Source organism: Ambystoma mexicanum, chromosome 8, assembly GCF_040938575.1.
Source record: "Ambystoma mexicanum isolate Mex_15411 chromosome 8, UKY_AmexF1_1, whole genome shotgun sequence".
In the NCBI taxonomy this organism is placed as follows: Eukaryota; Metazoa; Chordata; class Amphibia; order Caudata; family Ambystomatidae; genus Ambystoma; species Ambystoma mexicanum.
In genome coordinates, this window is record NC_090929.1 from 673,764,359 (window position 1) to 673,791,442 (window position 27,084).

The following is a 27,084-nucleotide window of genomic DNA, read 5'->3' on the forward strand; positions in this document are numbered from 1 at the left end:
GTAATAGATGAAAAAGAAGAGTCTTTGTCTTTCCTTGATAGATCTGACTCCCAGGTTCTGCAATAAGGATTGATGGCCTGGTCGCCTTGGCCAAACCGGTTGCAGGGTCCCAGACCCTGGTCTCAATACCCCTTGCCTCGGTGCCCTTAACTGCCAAGTAGGATACTCCACACTGTTAGTTTCACAGTTCTCTCTCTAAATATTTGCTTAATAGATGAAAAAGGAAAGGATGTAGCTTTCCCTGATAGACTTGACTCCCAGGTCATGCAATAAGGAAGGACGGCCTGGTTGCCTTGGCCAAGCCGGATTGAGGGTCTCAGACCCTAGTCTCATTAGCCCTTGCCTTGGCACCCGCTCCTGCCAAGAAGGGTACTCCATGCTGTCACTTAACAGTTCTCTCTCTCAATATTTGCTTCCACACAGAGCCTTGGTTTACTCTTCTGCAAACGTCTTTGAGTGTCCCGTGTACATGCAGCTCCTGCACTCCTCTTACTTGTAACTTGGAGTATTCTTCTCCAGCCTGGGTCGCAGACCCCCTTCACCTGATGGTTCAAAATGTTCTCTTTGTTTACTCTCTTTTCCTTCCACAGCCTTGGTTTACTCTCCTGTCAAGGTCTGTGCGGGTCACTGATATTTCCCAGTTCGAATTCCCATTTATTTCTGGCTAGGGTATGTTTTCCTTATGTGGGTCTGAGACCCCTTTCATTGGCTTATGTATCACGTTCTTTTGACTTGATCTTCCTTTGGTCCAAAGCCTTGGTTTACTCTCCTGCCAAAGACTCTGCTGGTCATTGATGTTGGTAAAGTTTTTATTCCCCAAGTTATTGATAGGGGTGTGCCTTCATTATCTGGGTCCCAGGACCCCTTCACTTGGTTATGCTTAGCTTTGTCTTTGCCTGTTATCCCCTTGATGCACAGCCTTGGTTTACTATCCTGCCAATAAATGAATAGTTACTCACTGTAGTAACTAACATACTCTTAGTCCATAGTCCCCTTTCCTTCATACTGCATGGGCGTCCCTCGCTAGGGGAGGGAGACAAAACCTTTTTCACCAGAAAAAACCTTCCTCCCCTTTAAATTTAGAGGCACGTGGGGGCACAGCCCTGGGAGCGTGCGCTCCCCTGACTCCGCCCACTGGCGCCACTCCTCAGTCCCCATTGATGCGTCGACAATATTTAAAATTGCCTAATGACACCAGTATTATTAGGGGGGAGGATGGTGGGACATATGGAGGAAAGGGAACTATACTCTAACATACTGCATGGGAGATTACAACAGAACATAGCCGCAGGGTGGAGAGGAGACCCTCCATAAGAAAACAGATTCCTTAGAACCGCCTGTCGGAAAGCCGTGTCTGACTTCGAGCCGACGTCCAAACAGTAGTGCTTACAGAAAGCCAAAGGTGGCCACCCTGCTGATGACCTGCCACGGCACCTGCCACTGGAATACGATGGCCGTGGCCTTGGCTCTGACAGCACGGGCGTGCATGTTAGCTGGAAGCTGTTTATGCTGCCACTCATAGGCCTCCTTGATGGACGAAACCATCCACCTTGCTATAGAGGCCTTGGATGCCTGTTAACAAGGCCTTGACCCCCCCCCTCCGAAGGTGACAGAATGTCCGAATTGCGGAAGCCCTTGGTCCTGTCCATATAGAATTTCAGAGCATGTCTGATATCCAGACCAGGCAATACCCTCTGAGCATCGTTTTTAGGGTCAGCAAAAAACATAGGTAAAACTATCTCCTCATTTCGATGGAAAGCAGAGGCTAACTTAGGTAGGAACGCAGGGTGTGTTCTCAGGACCACCTTATCCTTGTGAAAAGTAGTATAGGTTTCTGAAGCCACCAGTGCCTGGATCTCGCTGACTCTGCGAGCAGAGGTGAGGCCCACCAACAGAGCTGTTTTAATGATGACCAGCCTGAGGTCCGCGGACGCCATTGGCTTGAATGGTCTGTGCGCCAAAGCACCCAACACTACATTGAGGTCCCACACAGGGTGTGGTTTTTTGATGGGCGGAAAGTGTCTGGCGAGGGTTAGAAGAGGAGAAGACATCCTCCTCTGAATTTCTGTAGGCCCCTATGGCTGCCAAATAGGTGCGGCATGTATCCAACTGCAAGCCTGAGTGAGAAAGGTGTGCAGAGAAGGAGAGGACATCATCCAAAGCACACGTAAGCGGGTTGATCACTTTAGAGTCCACCCAGTGACAGAACCTAGTCCATTTACTCTTGTACTGGCTCCTAGTAGCCTTGCTCATTGCGCCCTGAATGATTTCTAGGTTAGCCTCCTGTGATAGACTGATATAAACTAAGTCTCCTTCACCAATCAAGAACACCAGAAGGTAAGTAGTTTACATGTAGGTTTATTCTCTTAGTTATTTAGTAGAGAAGGCACTGGGACATCCATCTAGCCCAGCAGCTTAGGTCCAACTGTCACCAGTAGAACCCTGCACACCAAACATACATCAACATTCCACCAGAGTCCCAGTGACATCACCACACCAACACTCCACCTAGAATGTTAGTGACATCACCACATTCACAACACTCATAGCCATAATCCATCACAGCACAGATTATGACATATGTCCCTCTCTTCAACCAACACAACACTCATAGCTATAATCACACACAGCACAGATTATGACATATGTCCCTCTCTTCAACCAACACAACACTCATGGCCATCATCATGACCAGCACATATTATGACATATGCCCCTCTCTTCAATAACACCAAACTATACCCATGGTAGAAACCCACCATAAGTGCACTTTACCAGAAATGTTATAGCTCAACCATTTTTACTCCCCCCGAACCCAAACCACTACACCCCAAGATCTAACCCAGATCTTAATGGAAAACCGAAAACTAACTCAACCACAAGCTCTCCCCAGACCTGAGCCCACTCAGCTACAAACCCGCTGAATGAACCCGACATGGAAGAACCAACACTCCGCTATCAACCAGCTGAATAACAACAATAACAGCACCTCACTGTCCCTAAAATACCAGCAGCACCTCACTGCCCCCAAACACACCTCACAGCCCCTAAAACAACCAAACAGCACCTCACTACCCCTAAAACACCAGAACACAACCGGACAGCACCTCACTGCCCCCAAAATGACCCAGACAGCACCTGACTGTCCCTAGAACACCATACAGGATCTCACTGCCACTAAAAACAATCAACCAGACCTCACTATCCTTACAACACCAGGCAGCACCTCACTGTCCCTAACACAACCAGACAGCACCTCCCAGTCCCTGAAAAACGACAGACCGCATAACACTGCCCTCTAAAATAACCAGCACCTAGCCGCCCTTTAAATTAACCAAGCAGCACCTCACTACCACTTTAAATACCCGGGCAGCACCTTACTACCCCTTTGAAACCTTAAATGGCACCTCACTACCACTTAAAACATTCCAGGCAGCACCTCACTACCACATATGATTTCTAGGCAGCACCTCACTACCCCTCAAAACCAGCATGATCCACAAATAACCAGGGAAAAGCACCTGACTGTCCCTAAAAACACCAGACCGCCCCTAAAAACACCAGACAGCAACTCACTGCCCCTAAAACAACCAAACACCTCCCTATCCCTACAAAGACCAGACAGCCTTCACTGCCCCTAAAAACACCAGACTGCACCTCACAGTCCCTAACAACACCAGACAGCTCCCCACTGCCCCTACAAACGACCAGACCACACCTCACTGTCCCGACACACCAAACAGCACCTGACTGTCCCTAAAACACCAGAACACAACCGGACAGCACCTCACTGTCCCTACAACACCAGTCAGCACCTCACTGTCCCTAAAACACCAGCAGCACCTCACTGCCCCCGAAAACACCTCTTATACCTAAAACAACTGGGCTGCAGCACCTCACTATGCCACCCCAGAATCACTCCCTAAAATGAATATAAACAACTCCTGCCTTTCCTAAAACCTCCAAAACATAAACACCTCACTAAACCTCTACAATACCAGGCAGCACCTCACTACCCCTTAACACCACACTGAAGCATCTCGATACCCCCTTAAAATCCAGGCAACATCTCACTACCCTTAAGAACACCGGACAGAACCTCACTACCCCCTAAATTGACCCAGACAGCACCTAACTGCCCGCTAGACAGCACCTCACTGCCCTTAAAAACACCATAAAGCACCTCACTGCCCCTTTAAAACCACCAGACAGCACCTCACTGCCCCTGAAACACCAGCAGCGCCTCACTGCCCCCGAAGATGACCAGACACACCTCACTGCCCCAAAAACACCCAGGCAGCACCTCACTACCCCTGACAACAACCAGACAGCACCTCACTGCCCACTAGACCGCACCTAACTACCCCCAAAATGACCCAGACAGCACCTCACTGCCCGCTGGACAGCACCTCACTGCCCCCAATATTGATCCAGACAGCACCTCACTGCCTGCTAAACATTACCTCACTGCCCCCAAAAATGACCCAGACAGCCCCTCACTGCCCGCTGGACAGCACCTCACTGCCCCCAAAGATGACCCAGGTAGCACCTAACTGCCCGCTAAGTGACACCTAACTGCCCACTATAGAGCACCTTACTGCCCCTAAAAACACCAGCAGCATGCAGACATAACCAGGGGACATGCCCCTACAAACAACAACCAACAGACGTCATGACACCAAAGTTCTTGCACCATAATGGCGCCAAAGTTCTTGCACCACCCCCAAAATATCCATGAAATGCACACATAATTGCAATTCCTCTGTGCCACAATCCCAGCATGTGCATGCAGTGAAAGCACCTCACTGCCCCCATAAATTGACCAGACAGCACCTCACTGCCCCTAAAAGTACTGGCATCATCCACACATAACCTGGGGTAATGCCCCTAGGAACACGACAAACAAAACACTGCAGGACAACATGTAAAACCCACAGTAAGCGATGACCCGATCAAGTCCATGGCGCTAAAAACCCTGCGCCAAACCCCAACATGTCCCTGAAATGCAAAACACAAAATGCATGGCAAGTATGGCACCTTGCCAGCCTTCTTGTGAAATCACCTGCAAGTGGCAACCACCGCCTTCCATTGCACTCACTGTAGACGTCCATAAATCCAGACACGATCATAGAGCTTCCCTCCATTTCCGGTGACAAATGAGTTCTCACATCAATGCCATCCACTCCCACCAATTGTGCCAAAAAGTCACTTATTTCATTACTGCCGGACTGTTTGTGAAGCACGAAACTCTGGCAAGTGTCCCACTCCAACTTCTGAGCATTTCCGAAACACCACGGCTCCCACATCCAGCACCGGCGTAACCCTCATGAAGAACGTTGCGTTCCAAACAAACGCCAGAAAGGCATCCCACATTTCGTTCCAGCCGATGTTGCTGGAACGCCAGTCCAAACACGAGTCCTCCTCCCATCAGCGTCGGCCCTCCTACAGCCGACGTCATCATAGCTGCTCCCGACACCATGAAAGCAACATCGCTGCTTGGACCCGTTGCTCCAGCCAGCCTCACGTCTGCAGTGACAGAATTTCCACATTCAGCGCCGGCGTGATCCTCCTGCAGAATGTTGCGTTCCACACCAACGCCAGAGAGGCACTCAACGCTGCGTTCCAGCTGATGTCGCCGGAACGCCAGTCGTGGCGTCGGCCCTCCCCCAACCGACGTCATCATAGCTGCTCCCAACACCATGAGAGCAACAACAACGCTGCTTGGCCCCACTGCTCCAGCAACCCTTGCGCCTGCAGTTCGGCGCTCCGTCTTATATTCATCCGCCCGCAGAACACTTTGTGCGGCCGCGTCTCCGCTCCTCCCCACAGCGGAATCATTCGCCTGAATGCGTCGCCGCTTGGCCCACGGAGCTGGGACCCTCCTCACATCCACATCCCGTCTACTCCTCCGATGCACTGAGGACACTTCTGCCAACGCTGCCGTCTGCCCACACTGCACCTCCGGCTCACCTGCAGAACGCCCACCAGCGGTTCCTTCGCTGGACGCTACGCCGGCCGACATCCCCTCTGTTGCTCCGGACCGCCAGTCAAGATGCCCTCAGCCAACCACTGGCCACTGGGGTCACAAGACCCCACCCTGGAACCTGGCACAGAACTCTGCACCACCCGACCTGCTGACAGAGCCGCCTGGCAATTCCTCCTTGTGCCACCGGTTATGTGCTCCGCCAAGACAGGTTCCCAGCCGTGGACCTTCACTGCACCGCCCGGCCTGCATCTCCTTGATGCTGGATAGATGTCACCCTGGAAGGCAGAGCCTCTCACTTACTGCCCCTTCCCAGCAATCCCATCCTCGTCGCCAGTGATATAAACTAAGTCTCCTTCACCAATCAAGAACACCAGAAGGTAAGTAGTTTACATGTAGGTTTATTCTCTTAGTTATTTAGTAGAGAAGGCACTGGGACATCCATCTAGCCCAGCAGCTTAGGTCCAACTGTCACCAGTAGAACCCTGCACACCAAACATACATCAACATTCCACCAGAGTCCCAGTGACATCACCACACCAACACTCCACCTAGAATGTTAGTGACATCACCACATTCACAACACTCATAGCCATAATCCATCACAGCACAGATTATGACATATGTCCCTCTCTTCAACCAACACAACACTCATAGCTATAATCACACACAGCACAGATTATGACATAGACCTATGTGTTTCAGCGTGACCTGCTCAGGAACCACTCTACAAGGGCTAAATTCTGTGGAGCAGGTGGATGAGCCTGCCCCCTGCTGTGTAAGAAAATGAGCTGGGCCTATCGACATGTGAATGGGAGGCCTGTCCGAGAGGCTGAGAAACTCTGAGAACCACAGTCTCGCCGGCCACCACGGAGCTATCAGAATGATGCTGAGGTGACAAGATTCCTTTATCTTGCAGATCACCCTTTGGATCAGGGGTGTTGGAGAGAAGGCATATGTGGTCATGCCATTCCACTGTATCTGGAATGCATCGCCCAGGGCGCTGGGGCTCTTCCCCTGCCAGGACGCAAACTGCTGGCCCTTCTTGTTGTCCCAGGAGGCAAAGAGATACACCTGAGGATGCCCCCATCTGCTGAAGATCTCCAGCAGCACCTGATCGTTCAGTTGCCACTCGTAATCGTCCGCTCTCAGTCTGCTGAGCCTGTCCGCCTCCAGGTTAGACTCACTCGGCAGGTGGATGGCCGTCAGGTAGATGTTGTTCTCCAGGGCCCATTACCACATGCTGATCGCTAGGCTGAACAGTGGAGGGCACCTAGTACCCCCCTGCTTGTTGACAAAGTATATGCTGGTGGAGTTGTCGGTCTGGATGAGGACGACCTTGCCCGCAATTAGCTGAAGGAAAGCTTTGAGACCTAGCCAGATGGCTTTCAGCTCCAGTCAGTTGATATGAGACTCCGGCTCCGGCAGTGTGGTTGTCCAGAGTGGCCCGCCAGCCTTCCTACAGGAATCAGTGTTGATGTTGACCTGCAGGGCCGGCTGCCGGAAGGGCTTGCCCATCCGCAGGTTGCAATCCCCAGGACCAGCATGTGAGGTCTGGGTGGAGAGAAAGAGGAATGCTGACCAGCTCCGCTTGGGAGCCCCGCTCCTGTTTTCAGGAGGCTGCGAAGTGCAGCTGTAATCTCCTCATCTTGAGTCTCATGTGGGGTATGGCCAGTAGGACCGCTGCCATGATACCTAATAGATGTTGGTACCACCAGGCCGAGGTCACTTCTCGGGTGAGGAAGTGAGTAGTGGCTCTCTTGATGGCCGTGAGCTTGTCCTCCGAGGAGAAAACTCTCTCGGAGCTTGTGTCCCATATGAGGCCCTTGTGTCTGCATAGGCTGCAGCTGAAACTTCCTGAGGTTGTTCGAAAATCCCAGCTCATGGAGTGTAATCATAAGGGTGGAGGAAGTGTGGTGCACCGTCTCCGGAGATCTCGCCCTGACGAGCCAGTCATCCAGGTACATGTAGACTTGGTGGCCCTGGGCCCTGAAGAGGGCTGCCACTGCATTCATGTGCCTGGTAAAAATACCCTAGGGGTTGAATTGAGGCCAAAGGGTTGCACATTGTATTGGAAATGGCAGCCCATGATCCTGAATCGCAGAAAGAAGCGACGCGGCTGCCAAATCGGTACATGTAGATAAGCTTCCTTCAGATCCAGGGAGCACATCCAGTCTCCCCTGCACAATGTCTCCGCAATGAGTGCTGTGGTAACCATCTTGAATTTTTGAAGAGGGAGCGAGAGGTTGAGGGTGGATAGGTCTTCTTTTGTATGGTGAAAATCCTGGAGTAGAAGCCCAACCCTCGCTGGGAGTCTGGGACTTCTTCCACTGCCTTGCTCTCGACGAGCGACCAAATTTCCGCCATCAGAGTTGCTGTCCCAATCTGTGGGAGTGGAGTGGAGGGGAGGAGGGAGGAGAGGAAGGAATCGGTAAGCGGTACCCCCTGGATACTACAGAGAGGATCAAGGGGTCCGCAAACTTCTTACGCAAAAACTGAGCATGAAGGGCAAGCCTGCCCCCACCGGAGACACGTGGACCCGAAGGGATGCATCATGCCTTCTTTCCCTCTCAGGCTGTTGCAGAGGAGGGGGACTGAAAAAAGCCCTTGCTGCTCCCCTTTTGTTGCTTACAATGGTAATGACTTGGAGAACGGTCAGGCTGCCTGGATCTCCGTTCTTGGAAGCTGCGGAACACCCCGAACGCTGCCCTTTGTCAGAGCGTTGATGTGAGGATAGATAAAGAATTTGCAGTTCGCGAACTGTTTTTCTTTTTATCTAGCTCCTCATCGGTGATGGAGTGAAAGAGGTCACCACCCTCAAAGGGAAGGTCCAATATGGACGTCTGGATTAAACTTAGTAGCCCAAAGCCAGGCAGTTCTTCTCATGTCCGCAGCGATGCATATGGCCCGGCCAGAGGTGTCAATGTGGGCCACAGTTGACTCCATGATGTCTTGCACCACCATTTTAGCCTATGCCAGTCCCGCCTTGAAACGTGACTGGCTCTGTACTAGCAGTTCTGGAAGGAAGTCGGCTATTTCCTGCCAAAGCCTATGGTTAACGGCTGCCATCATAGCATCTGCGTTGGATTGACGAAGATGCAGCGTAGCGTTGGAATAAAGCTTCTTCCCGTATGCCTCCAAGATCTTCTCCTCCTTGCCTAACAGCGCCGAGGACGACTGAGGCTTTGAGTAGAATGACGACGCAGCAATCAGCGAAGAGTGCAGTTGAGGGTGGGCCAACAGCAAAAGTGGATCCCCTCCATTTGCCTATACTTGGCATCCAGGCACCGATTGACAGGCAGGGCCGAGTAGGGTTTGAGCCATCCATTCTTAGCCAGCATGACGTCATTCTGCATCGGGATCCCCGTTCTAGTCGCGGGGCATAGAGTGAGGACCTCGGCAAGTACCCCCACCTCCGGTTGTTCGACTTCGGGTTGAGGAAGGCCCAAGTACTCTGCCAGACCTGCGAGTTGTTTGTGTAAGGCCTTGGCTGACGATGGTGTGTAGGGGTCTTCTTCCTCATCTGTATTCACCAGGGCGTCCGGCTGGTCCGGAGTGGGTGGAGGAGTGCTGGGCATCGTGAGCAGAGGTGTAGAGAACGGAGCCGCAGGCTGCAGGAGAGGCTGGTACGGAACGACCTGTACTGTGGGAGGCAGGGGAGCTGGAATCGAAGGAGCCAGCGTGGGCAGCAGGGGCTGCACTGGGGCCTGCGGCACTGGAGCCATAGGAGGAATTGCCATAGACGCAGGGAGAGGGGTCGGAGGGAGCATGTCCCTGATCAAATCCTTAAGGATGGCCCCCATCTGAGGAGATCTCATGAGAGTGAGGTACTTAAAGAACCTGTGCTCGCAGGCCGTGGGGTGGCAGGTGAAATTGACAGGGTAGCGGACCGCTGCTGGGGCCGGTGCATACTCTGTCTAGCTAGTTGCGGGGTAAACCTGCCCTGCGATGCTGTTGGATAAGCTGTAGGCCACGTACCTGGTTGACACCAGTCCCACCTTGTAATTCGTTCTCCCACCTGCTTCGTTCCTCGGGGCGGTATCGAACGAGCGGCCATCTTGGCTGGCGAAGCGGCCGTCTTGTTGAGCTGCATGCCACGTGCTGCAGTCGTGGTGCTTGGCTCACTGGGACCGGCCTCCTCAAGGACTCTTGGCGGTGGAGCATGAGACCTACCCTGCACCTCAGGCCGAGGCCTGGTAGGCCTGTCGCTGTCGGCAGAATCGCCGGCAGTGCTGCGTGCAGGCGCCCCCTTAGACATGTTGCCGGTACAAGGGCGTAGCCCCTCAGGTGTACACCAGGTAAAAGAACCTTGCCGTCCCTCAGCACTGTCTCCGGAAGCATCTACAGACCCCTCGGCCTGGCGGCCGGTAGCTGAACTAGCCTCGGTGAGAGCTGGTGTGAGAACCTGAGAGGTTCCTCCTGCCGGGGTATTTCCCTGGGAAGGAGTCACCCTTGCGTGGTGCGCTGGAAAAGAGCGGCCCTCCCTTGGGACTTGACTTATGTCTGACGAAGTCCTTCAAGTCCTCTGGAGGCGACTTCTCGAAGAGCTCCCTCCACCTAGCTAGTCTGTTTTTCAGAGCATGGGATGAAAGTGCATTGCACGCGGTACCACTCTCCCAGCCGTGGTCAGGCCAAGGCAGCGGAGGCAAAAAGCGTGGGAATCGGATGTAGGGGAGAGCCCCTCACAGGCTGGACACCTACTGAAGCAAGCTGAAGTCGACATGCGCCGGGGAGGAGCGTGACGCCAGAGGACCGAGAACCTGATTGATAAAAGGAGACAAAAAGACAGAAGAAAGTATCCAGGGAAGAGCAAGTGGTATTACATGGCTGAAGCCAAGCCCAGGAGCGCTAGTGAAATCGGCCCGTTCCCATCGATGCGGAAAAGGAGACTGGGAGTGGCGCCGGTGGGCGGAGTCAGGTGACCGCATGCTCCCAGGGCCGCACCCTCGCACACCTCTAAATTGAATGGGAAAGAAGGTTTTTTCTGGTGAAAAAGGTTCCGTCTCCTGTCCCTAGCGAGGGACGCCCATGCAGTATGGAGGAAAGGGGACAGGACATAAGAGGTCTGTGTGTGCCACTTAATTCTGTACAGTTCCTGTTCCCCTTATGTACTGATAGGGGAAAGCCTTTGCTGTACGGGTCCAATACCCCCTTCAATAGGTTATGCCCAGCGTTCTCTTAATCTGTTTTCCACTTGATCCACAGCCTTGGTTTACTCTATTGCCAAGGGTTATGTGTGCCACTTAGTCTTGTACAGTTTCTGTTCCCCTTAGTAACTGGTAGGGATATGTCTTCGTAGTATGGGTCCCAGATGCCATTTATTAGGTTACTCTGCCTCTGTGGATATTGCATTCCTGCTTTGCTTCGGGGCCCTCTGACTCTCTGGATCTCCCCAGCTCTGTGATCAGCCACTCATGTACGTGTAGGGTCTGGGCTGTCGCCTTCCGGCTGTTCGCAGGTCTCCCAGGATCTTCGGCGCCTTTCCTGGCTTCTCAGGACTTCGGTCCATCTTCTGCGTCCCTTCCCTGCAGTTCTCTGGCAGTTTTGTTCCACGCCAGCAGCCTTGGTTACCAGAGAGTGTCCTGGTCACGTACTTTCTGCGAGCATGCTGCCTTCCAGGACACTGACTGCCGTTCTGCACTCTGGGTCTGCCTGGGCCTTGCTGAGTTCTCAGTCCGTCCTGGATCGAAGCTGAAGACGCTTTCGTTCTCTTCCCTCTCCTACTTCAACTGACCAATAGGAGCGCCTGAAAGACTACAACGTGTGATCATCATTCCTCGTGGCCTCTTCCCAGGGGTTCTCCTTGTGGATGTGCTACAACAGCACATAAAGTATCAGGTAATGGGGAATAGGAGGGGTCATGTGGGAAGGTGGGATGGTCAATGGGATACCACAGTCTCCAGAAGTGGTCACTTCTCTCAATGGGGTTCTACCTCCCCAGGCAGTCCACCCTCTGAGTGCCACCCCCAGCGGGACTATCGGGTAGTGGCCTCACCTCCCTGCCCTCATGGAAAGGGGCTTCCCCATCGAAAGCAGTGAGGATACCTCGGTATTAGCCATACAATATAAACAACCTGTTTCTTTTGGCTTTATTTTTTTGTTCTTTCTTCACTCAGTTATCACAAAAGAACACCTACCTTTAGGAATACTTTTTATGCTGAGCACTGATGTTGAGCCCATTTCTCACAGAGATACTGTGTGATACTTTACGGTATGTCTCAGTTATGCATAAGGTAATTATAAAGTATCATTTTAACTGTTTCTTCTTCTGTCTAAGCACACTTTCCAGGTCATCATCCTAATTTGACCCTTCAGATAAGTAATACATAATTCGCAAACAAACCCTGGTAACAAGAGGCGTTGGCAATGTTACAGGGATGATTGGTGCCTTAACCCTTTCTTTGCTTGGATTGAATTTTCAATGAGAAATATTTGATTTTTCAGGCGTATCCCTTTCACTGCTCATAGGATGTATATGCAAATACTAATTTAAGGAATTCTTCAAACTTTGTGTTAGAGTCGGACATAAGCATGCTGGGTCCGAGAGATGAATAGGCAAATATTTTCACATGGATGATTGGTCCTAGGTAGAGTCTTTCACCTGGAAGTGAAAGGGACAGAACTCCTTGCTGCTGTCACCCTGAAGTAGACAATGTTTCAACTCAAGCAGAGGAATGAAATTCAAATTGTTGTTGGGCCTGGCCAAACATCTCAACCTGCACCAGCATTTTTCCTTTCAGTTTAGTATTTTCAGGACCTCTGCAATATTGTTGCAGATCAGAATTCAGAAAGTCAGAAGCTTATAGTGACTGTAGACTGCGCTGGGTGATTATCCAGTCTCTGTGAGAGAAAAGGATCTGCTGTAGGTTGATCCTTTTTGCCTTTCAGCTGAATATATTATTTCTTCAATTCACCTCTGACGACACCCCGCTGACATGCATGAGTGAGTTTATCTAGCTCTTCTGGACATTTATGCAGATTCTCTGGATCATTTTACCATTTTCTTGTTTTATCTGCAGGTTTCCAGGCTTACGCACAGGTCCGACATATGGTTTGCTTTCTATTTAACACTAACATGCTGTCTTCCGGCTGCTTTTAGAACTTTGAATGATGCCTCCTTATTCATCTACAGTTATTGAAGATGAAGGTTGCAGTAGACAATTTTAGAATTGCTATGTTTGCAAGAGCTAGCTGGTGTGTGGATTACACCTTTTCCTTCAGAGGTGAAGTATTAGTAGACCATTTTTTCTCCAGAGTCCAACCGGCGCTCATTGACCTATACATTTTTAAAGCAGTTTCAGTGGGTCATTTCAAATGATATGTTGTATTTCAAAGGGACTCCCTTGGAGTATCTACCTGGACCTTACACCACGTGCCAGCAAAGAGAGAATGGGTTTCAGATTCACGGTTTTCAGTAGCTATGTCTTTAATTTTGCTTTCTTTTATTTTTGTTATGGCAGTCTCAGATGGGAGGGTCTATAGATGTCTGGAAGGCCTTTCTGACTAGATACTCTGACTTTTTCCAAGAAAACCATACTGTAAGATGTTCTCTACCACTGGTTTGTACTCAGTGTTTTCTTAGTAATTACACTGTGCCTCATACGATGGTCAGCTGTATGAGGCCCTTCAAATCCTGTCAACAACATCCCACCATAACATTCTCAAAGGAAGTCATACAATCTAGTTGTTCCTCCAATTCTGCTTGTTCAGTCAAGATTTGAATACAAAAAGACAAATTCGCTTTTGCAGTTTTCAGTGTGCATTTGCTTGCGGTTCGCAGGCCTCTTGTTTGCATAAAACTGCTTTTAGAATATTTGTTGCAGATGCAAGACAGGGCGATGTTGTGAAAGATGCGAATTATTTGTTAGGGAATTCAACTTCCTACTTTAAACTTACTGATCATACATGTATATACATGCTCTAACTAGCCTTTAAACATGCATAGTAAAAGACTCAGGGCCTCATTACACGGTAGGCGGTAAACCATGGCGCTATTAGCGCCATGGTTCATGCCGGTAATTTACCGGTACCGCTTTGGAGGAAAGGGGAATTACCGCCTTATTCCAAAGTTGGCGGGGCAGTAATTCCCCCTTCCCCCATTGCCCTTCCCCATTCCCATTTTTGCCCCATAGGGCATAATGGGAATGGGGAAGGCGCTAATTATGGCACCGCAAATTGCGGGACGTAATGAGCTCCCTGGGTCCCTTTGCGGGTTGGTTTTTAACGCCTGCAAAAAGCAGGCGTTAAATACCCCAACCCGCAAAGGGACCTCATAGTAAGGCGGTAAGGATTTACCGGTACCGGTAAAATACCGGTACCGGTAAACCCTTACCGCCTACCGTGTAATGAGGCCCTCAGTCTTGCAATAAAATGTGATAATTAATGTGGAGTAAACTCTTGATTTTATTAATGGCATGGGCAAGTTTTAACGCACCGCTTCTATTATTTCCTATAATTTCACAGTTTACCTTTCCTTTTGTGCTTTCAAGTGTAGTCATTTGGTTTTATTGTGCATAGTGTAGTAGACACACATGCAGGGAGCCCAAATAATGCATACTGAACTGCTCTGACGGAAGGCCTGTGATGTTTTGAACTGCCAAGTCTTCTTCAAGTTTAAGTCCATCAAATCACAGAAAGAGGAGATTAAGACAGTACCAGTGGATGCTTATAGACTATTCTATTTGATGTCTTTTTACAGTACACTACCATTTGTGATCTTGTTTAATTTGCACTTTTAATGGGGGTCAAATAAAATCAACTAAAGAAAAAATATAAATGAAGGGGAGTGAGAGAAGTAGTAAGGGGGAAGGCAAAGGGTGTTAGAAGGTACACAATTTTCAAAACAATCCAACAATAAAAGAAAGGACTTAAAGATGCATAGGTAAAAATAGATCACAGAAAAGAGAGTTGTGAAAATAAAACTATTAACCCAATTCCATGGTTCTGTTTACTGACTCCATTTGGCTACACTCCTACCTACTGACTGTTTGTTTTCAGATTGGTTGAAATTTCCCAATATTTGATGGGAAGTGTACCTTCTTGCTTTCACACGTTTTTTGCTGCTACTAATAAGATGCAAACACAATAAAAAATACTGCATACAAATCCTCCGTCCTTAATATAATTAAGGCTCTCATTTCTTCTAGCTTGACGAATAAGGGTTTAAAGATGGAAACTGAGCATAAACATTTTAACTGAATTCCAAGGAATTACCATTAGGTAGACCAATCATGGTGTGCTCAAATCAGTGTTGCAGTCTGTTGTTTTCTGTATGAGCTTGCCATTAATTGTGAATACTATGTTTGTCTTTGGGGGACCAAGGTACAAAACAGTTTTTTTAAATGTACAATAACAATAAAACATTACTCAACAGGGTTGGTGAGAAAACTAAAATATTGGCGTGTGCAATTGTGTAAGAGTTTTCCCTTCTCCTGATATAAATTCACACACACGCAATCAATAGTTCAAGAGGTAAAAAGGTTTGAGTTCTGTGGGGCCCTTTGATCTCAAATCAACTAAACAATTCACTAACCTTTTATCACAAGGTTTTTTCAAAATATAATCTGCTGTTACATTTTTGGATAGAACTCCAGCTGCCCGATTAACTCCTCAGAATGGCCAAATCTGTCTGGTTTTACACGAGAAAGAATGTTGGGCAAAACTGCTTAAAAGTCACAGTAGGAAAGGATAGAGGCTTGAGTGTGAAAGCAGCCATGGACAAAACTAAGAGATAAAAGACAATGATAAGAATAAGATAAGGATGCTGTTGTGTGTCAAGGAATAGCATTATATGTAGAATAAATGATATGTAGGCTAGACAAATTGAGGCCTGCAATCTCATGGTCTGTGATATGATGTCAGGGAACTCCAACATAGTTTTTTCAGGTTTGCACGAGGAAAACCTTATTTTCAATTAGTGCGGCTTGTTAAGAACCTTTTCACTATCTTACAAAATGCATGTCTTTACTTACGTTCAACATATGTTGTTGCAATTAGTTTACAGTGATCTATTAAAACTGTTCAACCAAACCCTGCATTCCCAAAAAACACAATCTGAAGGGGCACATAAGCAAAATAATTGTTTTTTCAAATCAACTAATAATTCCCAGAGAAGAAGCGGCAAAATCTACACCATGAGATATTTGGTATGGTGGATTTTGGGATGGAAACGTAAGTTGTGCAGTTTTGTCATAGTTGTCTAACTAAGGATAGTTTTTCATAAGCAGATGAAGTGAACGTCAACAAATTTGAAATATGTTTTGATTGTTGATCCACTAAGAAGATGTGTGGGTGAGAGTTTGGACAGGTAAAAATACATTGACTATTAACTTCTTACCAGTGATTATTATTATTATTATTATTATTAATCTCGACCCTGTACACTGTACCCTCAAAATAGTCACATTACAAACGATAGTGTTGACTGAATTCTGTTGGTTTTAGTCCAGTGACAGGACGCATAAGGTGTCTAACTTAGTCTGATGTTCTGGAAACAGAGGACGGAGGCCAAGAGAAGTTTTTTTTTGCGTAGTCTGCATAACATGCAGATGCCTCAATCTTGTCCGTCCTGCCTCCCCCCTTGCTGTTTTAGAGTTTTCCCCATTGGTGCAATAGTAAAAACTGGCATTCAAAATTTGTCAAAAACAGAAATATTTCCCTATTCCCGAAAAACAGAGAATCAAAAACTACAAAAATTCCTCACATTTCTTTTATCCTCCTCGAGTAGTAAAAGTGCAAAAATGTGTCACAAAAAATTGAAATCCAGTAAGAAACTGGGTGGCAACGGCACTGTCGCTGAGTCAGTCAACGCGATCCCAAATCCCTCAGGGCAATCATCCTATAATGTCCTTTAAGTTCTGTCTGTTCATCCCAAACTGTGTCCATGCAACACATTTTTCGAAATCCATAAGCAAGCTGCCCGCTTTCTCCACGGATGAGGGTCATTAGACTTTCTCTCATATAAAATGTAAAACAATAAAAACTCTGTAAAATGCCCTTTTTAAGAGTTGGAGGTTTTCTTATACTTTCACAGTCCCCCGGGAAGATACTCTGAATGTCTGTGCTGTGTTTTGGGTCCCAGAATGCTTAAGATTTCATCAGCTTCTGAACACCATTGTGTTCTTGGTCATTGTTCTTGATTTTGGAGGTGTGATAGTAAATTCTAAAGATAAAAAATTAAGCTCAACCCGGTTGGAGTTTTGTGAGTCATGGCTTATAATATCATTGGTGTGAGCACCGAATGCAATCCAAAGCATGCGGGGAGTTAAGTGGATTTTAAGCATGGAAACGTCCATCAGTGTCTAATTTTTCACCCAACTCTTTCTGGCATGTCATCCCCCAAAGGATGAGTGAGGGAACCGAAAGTCCCTTTGATTGCCCATTACCACAGAGATAACCTACATGGATTCCAGGACAACCCGGTGTGTTCACACGCCCCAAGGAGTATTACCAAGAGAAGTGTTAAATCATGCAAGTTGCTTCTCGGGCCAGGCCTGGACACCTCCAGTAAGTGGAGCAGTAGCATGATTTGGGTGGAGAAACAACATCCATCCCTATTTCCATTGTTCTGTCGAAGAAGGATTCTTAAGGTTTCTGTGGATTATTACTGCTGTATGTTGGTCTGGAGCTACCCCGCTCAGAGACATTGCGCTTGACTTTGGCGGATGTTGCTGGAGGATCCAGGTTCAGGGATGGGCTGGAACGTGACTTCTTCAATCCATCCTCATCAATCTCTGTAGACTCAAACATGGTTTTTTCAAATGCCTCCAAGTCCTCTGTGCCGGCTTTCAGTTTAGCTCGCAGTAGCATAGCATAAGTACCATATCGAGACTTCTAAAGACAAAAAGGAACATGACATGTTACTATAAATGTACTGATGACAAACACAGCTAAGAGTAACTGAAACATGAGATTTGTCCATGTGTGTTGCAAATACTGTGAAAGGTAAAATTTAAACAGTGTTAAATATTTCCGAATTTGAAACAAAGTACTTGGTCACTAATCAAGAATACAAAACCATTTTCAAGGCAGTTTACATTTTTATTTTCAACCAGAAGCCTCTTTAATTAGGATCCATACCCTCCACTTCAAGCACATGTTTCTCAAGTGCATTGGTCAATAACGCTCACATCACTGCACATTACAGAGAAATAATGACAACAGGATTAGCAAGGACGTTCATGCAGAATTAGGGTTCTCAATAAGGATTTGCAATACTGACAAGCTGGCAAGGCATTAGTAATCTTGACATCACCCAACATTAGTAAGCATGGTTAGCAAAGTATTTTGCATGGGTAGATGATTTCCTATAAAGGACAAGTGGCAGTAGGTTAGCGATCATAAGAGCAATCAGGGGACTTGCAATACTGATCTATTGTTGTATTATTAATAAAAGCTATCAGGCTGGATTAGCCAACATGAGCTCATGCAGGAGTATCAATAATTGCACATTAGGCAACTTGTGTATCCCCCTGCCCTCTAAGAGGCATATCCTTACCGTCATGTATAGTAAGCATACACAGCATCACCCTCACACAACCAAACAACCCCACGGACACATTCTCACACTCCACCCTCCTAACGACCCAAACAGCAAATACATTGATCCGCTCACCATCCTCATATATTCACAGGCACATCCAACACCTCATTCAATAGGCTTGCACATACATTTCCTTACTCTACCCACCCAACCACTCATGTCCAAACGCCACCCCTTTCACCACAGGTTCCATACTCTCAAACTACCTATAGTCTCTAAATATACATAGTACCACTATCTAGCCACACCGCCACAGGTACATGTTATGTTATGTTAATTTGCATTTATATAGCACCTTATGTACCATTGGTATGGTCTCCAGGCGCTGGTAGGTTGAACGCCCTCGGGAACCGAAGTTCAAGTCAGTAGAGAGAATAGAGGCAATCAAAGGTGCGAGTGAGCACCGGGTATGTGTGCAGCTGTTGTGGCATTCGTGTGTTAGCTGCTTTTTAGCGGTAGGTGTGGTGGTTGAGAGATCAAGAGTATGTGTTCGCTCTGGCAGGTATTATCCAGAACGAACCTGGCTGCGTTTCGCCTGAGGAGAACGCCTCGGCTGGGGGTGCGTATCCAGCAGTATTTAGTTAGTTTGATGGGGAGTATGAGGCAGATGATGGTATGAGAACAGCTATACCGAATGGTGTCATAGTATCGCTGTGTTCTAGTTGAGTGGTGGTGTAAGAAGAGAGTAAGCGTGGTGATGTGATATGGTGGTTTACCTTAGGTGTTTGAGATCGGGCCCACTCCAATAGTTCTATGTACTCATCCGTTCCATGTACTCTGACTGTTCCATGCATTATGACCGTTTCAAGCACTCAGAGCCGTTCTTTTCCATGCTCTTTCAAATGTACCATGCATTCCAGACCGTTCCATGCACTCCAATCCGTTCCATGCACTCCAATCTGTCCCATGCACTCCAATCCGTTCCATGTACACCAGTCCGTTCCAAGCACCCTACATCTGCTCCACTCTATTATCCACTCATACCACCTACATCTGCACCACAACGTACATCCGCACCACACTTTTATCTGTTCCATGCTCTCATCCGTTCAGTGCCCTTATTCATTTTGCGCTCTCATCCACTCTATGCACTCATCCGTTCTACGCACTCATCCGCTCCACATACTAATCCGCTCCACACACTCATCCGCTCCATACATTCGTCCGCTCCACACACTCGTCTGCTCCACGCACTCGTACGGTCTATGCTCTCGTCCAGTCTACGCACTTGCTTGCTCTACGCACTCATCCGCTCCACGCACTCATCCGCTCCACGCACTCATCCGCTCCACGCACTCGACCGGTCTACGCACTCGCCCGGTCTATGCATACATCCACTCTACGCACTCGTCCGCTCTACGCAATCATCCGCTCTATGCACTCACCCGCTCTACGCACTCATCCGCTCAACACACTCATCCGCTCAACGCGCTTCGCCCACTCCACCGACTTCATCTGCTCCACTCCCTCGTTCATCCGTTTTGCATTATCGGTTCAGCCCATCTCACTTGTCGTACACATTCGATCCATTCCTTGCTCTCGATTAGTCCCATCCACTAGACCCGTCTCATGTAGTCAAATCGTCTATTGTGTACTTTCCATTTATACCATGCACTTAAACATTCCGTGCCATCTGTCTGTGTACTCATCAGTCTCGTATATTTATCTTTCCACCCTCTTCACTTTATTCATTCCATCCATTTTGTTCCTTTTCGTCCATTGCAATCATTTCATCCATCTCATTAATTTCAGGCGCATTACTGTATTCACATTATTTTTATTCATTTATTTATTATTATTTTCTTATTTCACTGCTTTGATCTAGATTACACATTTTATTCTGTTTGTCTTTATTTTACATCAGAGGTTATTAGTTGTCGATTTCTCGCTTGGATCTAAATGTTGTATTGTTATTTGTATTATTGTTATTTAAGATCTAGCAGTTTGGGTTAGTTGAATTGTTGTTATCCACTTTATGCCTCTCGTCCACATTGTTCCTCTTATCCATTACATTTATTTGCCCATTTCTATAATTTCATCCACTTTACTGTTCTCGTACAACACATTCTTTTATTTCTACTTCGCTGGTTTGATCCTTTTTGCTTGTTCTATTTTGTTTGTCTTTTAGCTAACCCATAGAGGTTAATTAGTTAATGATTTGTCGCTTGGATCATGATGCTGCATTGCTATTTATGATCTAGTATTTGGTAGTCATTGAGATGCTGTTATCCAGTTTGAGTTGGTTTGAGTTTGTGGTCGGTTTTAGGGGAAGAGACAAGTTTTCAGTAATTTGCGGAAAGACATGAGATCTTCAGTGAGTCGGATGTGGGTTGAGAGTGCGTTTCACAACGTGGGGGCCAAGGCTGAGAATGATGATCAGTCTAACCTGACTGAGTGTTACGCTCACCTGGCTCCCACAGAGGCGTCGATCTGAACTGGACAGCTGCGGTCTCCACCAGTGTGACGCGTAGGGCCGAGATGACGGACTGGACTGGCCCAACTAGCTTCGTTTGCTTGGCCCGTAGGAATATTCTTCTGTAAATGGAGAAAGGGAATTAACCACCCATGGGGTTGAGCGTAAATCCCCCCACCCCCGCTGTTCTCCCCACAGATCACCTTTGATGTCCCCTTATATAGTCTCACCTGATGGTTTGAAAAGATGAGCCCTCCATCCTGCATTGAGCGCAGGGGCGCGTTGATAACCAATTGCTTCACTGGCTCGAAGGAATTGGTGAGTTCCAGAACAATATTGACTCCGAAAAGTATGTAGTTCGTAAGAGTTCACATGTCTGACTTTCACTCTTGTCCGATTCCTTGCAGTTTGCAGCTAGACCTCAGCGAAGAGTTCCTCGTGGTAGCTGACGAAGTTCAGGTAAGGATTTTGCTTATCCTACACAGTTCAATAAAATAAGGTCAGAATGTAACCTGTGGCTTGGTCCCTTATTCAGGTGTGGAGAGAAAATATGAAGTTCGGGGAATAATGCCACCGGCGGCAAAATTAGGTAAGTCTATTGTGGTGAGAAGAGTTCCCCTTGTTTTGTCCCTTCGTCTTACCTTGTTGTCCTTTTGTTCCCCTTAGGGGCCGGGGTACGTCGAGGATGCAACGGAGACTGCGCCGACCCGTGAAGAGGAATAGTACCCCCGGCGGTAATCAGGTAAGTCTATGGGGGTAGTTACTATTGCCTCTGTTTATTCCCTTGGCTCACCTTTGCTGTTCTTGTGTTCCCCTTAGGTGCCAGAGTGCGGCGGAACGTGCAGAAGGATGTGGTGGATCGTGAGGATGCTGCGAAGGCCGGTGAGTTCAGCGCAGTGCTGCAGCAGGCGAGGCGGCGCGCGTAAAATGCTTCTTTCTTCCAGCTCGAAGGCGCGGTGGATCCGGAATTCAGGTAAGGATCGAAGGTTTTGCTCTTATTCTAACCTCTTCTCCTTCTCTTCCTCCCTTTTTCTAGGAGCTGCAGACTCGAGGCAGGCGTGGCAGAAGACTGGATGCAGGCTTGCAGACACGGTGAGCGTTACGTTGCTGGATGCAGAATAACGCGAAGCGTGTGCTGCTCTTCGGGCGTGGTTTAAATAGCCTCCAAAGTAGTCCCAGGTAAGTATTCCTCCCCAGCCCCACCCGAGTAAAAAATAGTCCCTAGGTAAAATAGTCCCTTCCAAGCCTCATTTGGCTTGGAGCTCTGCAGCATGGTCTGCATCAGGTAAGCTTGCAGCATGGTCTGCATCAGGTAAGTTCTACTTTATGAGTCTGGCGCCTATGGTGCCAGGACTGACTCTCCATATGAGCCTGGCGCCATGGGCGCCAGGACCGCACCCAAACAGCCCCTAGCAGGGGTTTTTTGGGCTTGCTCAAAATAACTTGATGCCTGCTTCCGGGGTTGCTGGACCTGGTCTGGTTCCCCGGGGGTAGGCATCATGACAGCACTCCCCCCCAAGGCCCCTCCTAAAGTCGTTCTTCCCCGTGGTTTTGGTTTGTCTGAGAAATTTCGGTGGAATCTTTTCACCAATCGAGGTGCATGCACGTGGTCACTAGGTTCCCAAGACCTTTCCTGTGGTCCGTAACCCTTCCAGTCGATTAAATAAAAAAGTTTTGACTTCACCATCTTGGACTCCAGGATGTTCGTAACTTCAAATTCGGGTTCCCCGTCTATAAGGATGGGGTCTGGTGGCTTGGTGAGTCTTGTCCCTGGTTGCACTGGTTTCAAAAGTGACACATGAAAGACGGGGTGAATTCGCATATTAGCAGGTAAGTCCAACTTGACGGCTACTGGGTTGATAATGCTCTTAATAGAATAAGGTCCCAAATATCTAGGGTTAAAGGTCCGCGTTCCCTTGAGAGGTATGTATTTTGTGGCCAACCATACTTGGTCCCCTATCTGGTACTGTGGAGTATCACTTCTATGCAGATCAGCATCTTTCTTATATTTCTCCTTCGCCTGTTTTAAATGTGCAGTTGCCTCCTTAAAGGCTTGTGTAATCGTAGCGTGTAGATGGTCCACTGCAGGCATTTCTAAGTGTTGGGGTGAGTCAAGGTCTGAGGTTCGAGGGTGGTGCCCATATAGGGTATAAAAGGGGCTTTGTCCAGTTCCAGAATGTACTGAATTATTGTATGCATATTCGGCGATCCAAAGAATGTCCTTCCAATTACTCTCAGTCTGATGTAACATACAATGCAGGTATTGTTCAAGAGTCTGGTTGGTCCTCTCCGTTTGACCATTGGTCTGGGGGTGGTGACTGGTCGATAATCTCACATCGATTTGCGCCAATTGACATTTCTTCCAGAAATGTGAAAGGAATTGACTGCCCCGGTCAGAGACCAACACGGACGGAAATCCATGTATGCGAACAATGTTTTCGAGGAATTCTTTGGCCAGGATTGAGGCTGAAGGTAGTCCTTTTAAAGGAATAAAGTGGGCCATCTTGGAAAAAAGATCCACAATAACTAGAATGGTGTTAAACCCATTACAAGGAGGTAGATCGGTAATAAAGTCTAATGATAAGGTGTGCCATGGTGAAGGCGGAATATCTAAAAGTTGTAAGAGACCAGCTGTTTTTTTCTTTTGACTTTTGTTTTGGGCGCAAATGCCACAAGACATCACAAATGATTTAATATCCTTTCGCCAGGTGGGCCACCAGAAGTGTCTTTTAATTTTAGCTTCAGTTTTTGCAATACCTGGGTGCCCCTCCATTAGGATATCATGATAACGGGAAATAACTAGCTCTTGTAGTTCCTTGTGTGGCAGAAAAAGCCGTCCTTGGTAATAAGGCAGATCATTGGTGACAGAGTAGTCCGGGCCTTTCTTTACCCAGTCCTGCAGGGCTGTAGGATCAAAGAGTTGTTGGATCTTTACCTGAATGTCCTCTAGTGTCTGTAGAGTAGTCATGCCAAGAATCCTTTGTTCGGAAATTATAGGTACTGGTTCTGGGTTCACTTCTGCCTCTCCCATCCCTATTCGGGATAAGGCGTCTGCTTTACCATTCTTACAACTTGGTCGATAGGTTATCACGAAATCGAACTTGGCAAAGAACAATGCCCATCGGAGTTGACGTGACGATTGGGCCTTGGCTGTTTTTAAATACTGTAAATTTCGGTGATCGGTGATCACAGTAATGGTATGCCTGACACCGAGAAGATAGTGCCGCCAAGCCTTGAAGGCGGATTTAATGGCTAATAACTCCTTGTCGGTAACCGCATAGTTTAACTCGGGTGCCGAGAATTTTCTGGACCAAAATGCTACTCGGTGAAGCTGGCCAGTTTCAGGGTCCTTTTGAGACAGGACAGCTCCCACGGATAGACTGGATGCATCAGTTTCCACTATGTATGGAAGTTCAGGGCGCGGGTGCTTTAACACAGGTGCAGACGGGAATTTCGCTTTCAGCTCTTGGAAGGCATTTTCAGCTTCTTCAGTCCACATAAAGCGTTTATTTTTTCGCAAGAGTGCTGTGATGGGATGTACGACATGTGAAAAATCTGTGATGAAATCTGCGGTAGAAATTGGCAAAGCAGAGCATGGTTTGTACTCCTTTAACTGAACTTGGTGATGGCCACTTAAGGATTGCGTCCACCTTTCGTGGGTCCATTTGGACTCCCTTTGGGGTCAGGATAAACCCAAGGAATTCAACTTCTGTGGCATGAAAAACGCATTTTTCTAGTTTTGCATATAGTTTGTGCCGGCGCAATTTCTCATGCACTGCTCGGACGTGCTTCACATGGTCAGATTCTGAAGAGGAGTATGCTAGAATATCATCGATATACACGACAACACAAACGTCAATCAGTTCACGAAGGACATCGTTCATGAAGTATTGGAAGTCTGCTGGTGCATTGCACAACCTGAAAGGCATCACCTGGTATTCGAATAACCCATACTTAGTGCGGAAAGCAGTCTTCCATTCGTCGCCCACTTTTACACGTACCAGATGGTATGCCCCCTGGAGATCTAATTTAGTGTATATACAAGCGTCCTTCACTTGGTCTAGTAGTTCAGGGATCAGAGGCAACGGGTATCGGTTCTTAACAGTTATCTGGTTCAATGCGTGGTAGTCTATGCACGTTCTGAGGTCACGTTCCTTTTTGGGTACGAAGAACAAATCTGAAGATGCAGGGGACTTGGATGGGCGAATAAAGCCATTGGCAAGGTACTGGTCTAAGTATTGTCGTAGGTGAAGGTTCTCAGGTTCCGTAAGGGCATAGATCCTGCTACAAGGGGGTTGTGCACCGGGTATGAGATCGATTTGACAATCGTACGATCTGTGAGGAGGTAAGGTGTTTGCCTGTTCCTTTTGGAAGACATCCTGGAATTCTTGGTATTCTGGAGGTAGTTGCATGACTGCTGTGGTTACTGTGGCCAGGCCTGCGTTCTGATTTTTCTTTGGGTAACAGGTTTGTGCACAATCCGGGAAGGTTATTCTCTTCTCTCACCAATCAATACAAGGATTATGTGTTTCCAACCAAGGTATCCCCAGTATTATTTGGAACTGTGGGGCTTTGATTAGATCAAACACAATAGTCTCTCGATGCCCATCCTCACCCAATAGTGTCATCTCTGCTGTGGAATGAGTTACAGGCCCGGAGGCAATTTCAGTTCCATCGACTGTGGTGATGACATCTGAGGTGGTTTTTCGGCAGAGAGGTAGATTCATCCTGGAAGCCAATTCATAGTCCACATAGTTTCCTATGGCCCCGCTATCAATGTATGCCCTTACTGCGTGCATACGCAATGGCTGCCCTGGATCTACGAGGACCATTGGTATGATGAAATGCGAGGTCCGAGTATCCTTCTTCAAGCTCGGCAAGTGGACCTCTACGCTTGTCGGGCGTGGTTGTTTCCCAAGTCTGACTCCATATGGCTTTTATCAGCAGCTCCTACCACCTTCTTGGGTGGTTTTACAGGGCAATCCCGTAGAAAATGTCCAGAAGTTCCACAATATAGACACAATTGCATTTGCCGTCTCCTTTCTCTTTCCTTCTGGTTTAAGGGTCCTTTAACCCCTCCGATTTGCATGGGTTCTGAAGCATCTGCTCCTTTGGGGTTAGCGTGGGTTTTGACCAACACCCGATTCTCAAACTTGGCTCGATCAGCCTTTCTGTTCTGAAGTCTGTGATCTAACTGGACTACTAAGTCTATATTCAGCACAGTCTTGAGGTGGGTTCACGACTTGAGCCAAGACATCCTTGAGTTCTCCTCGAAGCCCTCGATGAAATAACGTGATTCGTTTTACCTCAGGCCATCCAGTTTCCACTATTACCCTATTAAAGGGCGCGCTGTAGGATAGAAGGTCCTGGTTACCCTGTCGTAGGGACAAAAGTTTGTTATCCAGGGCCTGTCCTTGGGAGTGCCGGGCAAATAGTCTTTCCATGCTAGTTTGAAAGCCCTGAAAATCCCGAAGAATTGGGTCATCCAGAGTAACTAGTGGAATTGACCAATCAGCTGCACTGCCGCTGAGATATGACAATACAAAGGCTACCTTGGCTTGATCGTTTGGGAAGGCTCCAGATCTGCATAAAAAGTGCAAGCAGCATTGGTTCATAAACATGGCAAACCTTTTGGAATCTCCGGCAAAGCGTTCGGGTGGGGCTAATGGAATATGTCCTGGTAGGTTTATTTGCAAAGGGTTACTAGATAACACAGGAGCGGGATTTCCCCCGGAACCAGGTAGGGGTGCTTGTCCGGCCTGGCTTTGCAATAGTTGCCAAGCAAGGTCATTAGTTCGCTCCTTTGACAAAATCAGTTCTCTCCTAAGAGCACTGGTTTCTTGACGGGCGGAATGCACTTCAGCCCTCTGTTCCCCTAGTAATTGGGCCAATTGGTCAGTCTCTGAGGTATCCATAACGCCCGGGTGGGAATTTGTGGGTAGGCTTTGCGTTCTGTTACGCTCACCTGGCTCCCACAGAGGCGACGATCTGAACTGGACAGCTGCGGTCTCCACCAGTGTGAAGCATAGGACCGAGATGACGGACTGGACTGGCCCACCTAGCTTCGTTTGCTTGGCCCGTAGGAATATTCTTCTGTAAATGGAGAAAGGGAATTAACCACCTGTGGGGTTGAGCGTAAATCCCCCC

The 27,084-nt window shown here is 47.8% G+C and overlaps 1 protein-coding gene across 3 annotated transcripts in view; it reads right to left on the reverse strand.

The window, feature by feature from the left end:
• Nucleotides 1–27,084, reverse strand: part of PSD (pleckstrin and Sec7 domain containing) — a 1,402,592-nt gene that overhangs the window by 12,609 nt on the left and 1,362,899 nt on the right. For all 3 annotated transcript variants that reach the window (XM_069610471.1, XM_069610469.1, XM_069610470.1), the window contains exon 17: nucleotides 1–17,815. This exon is cut by the window's left edge and continues 12,609 nt beyond it. In XM_069610471.1, the coding sequence (XP_069466572.1) occupies nucleotides 17,567–17,815 (249 nt within the window). In that variant the 3' untranslated portion in view covers nucleotides 1–17,566. The remainder of the gene's footprint in view (nucleotides 17,816–27,084) is intronic.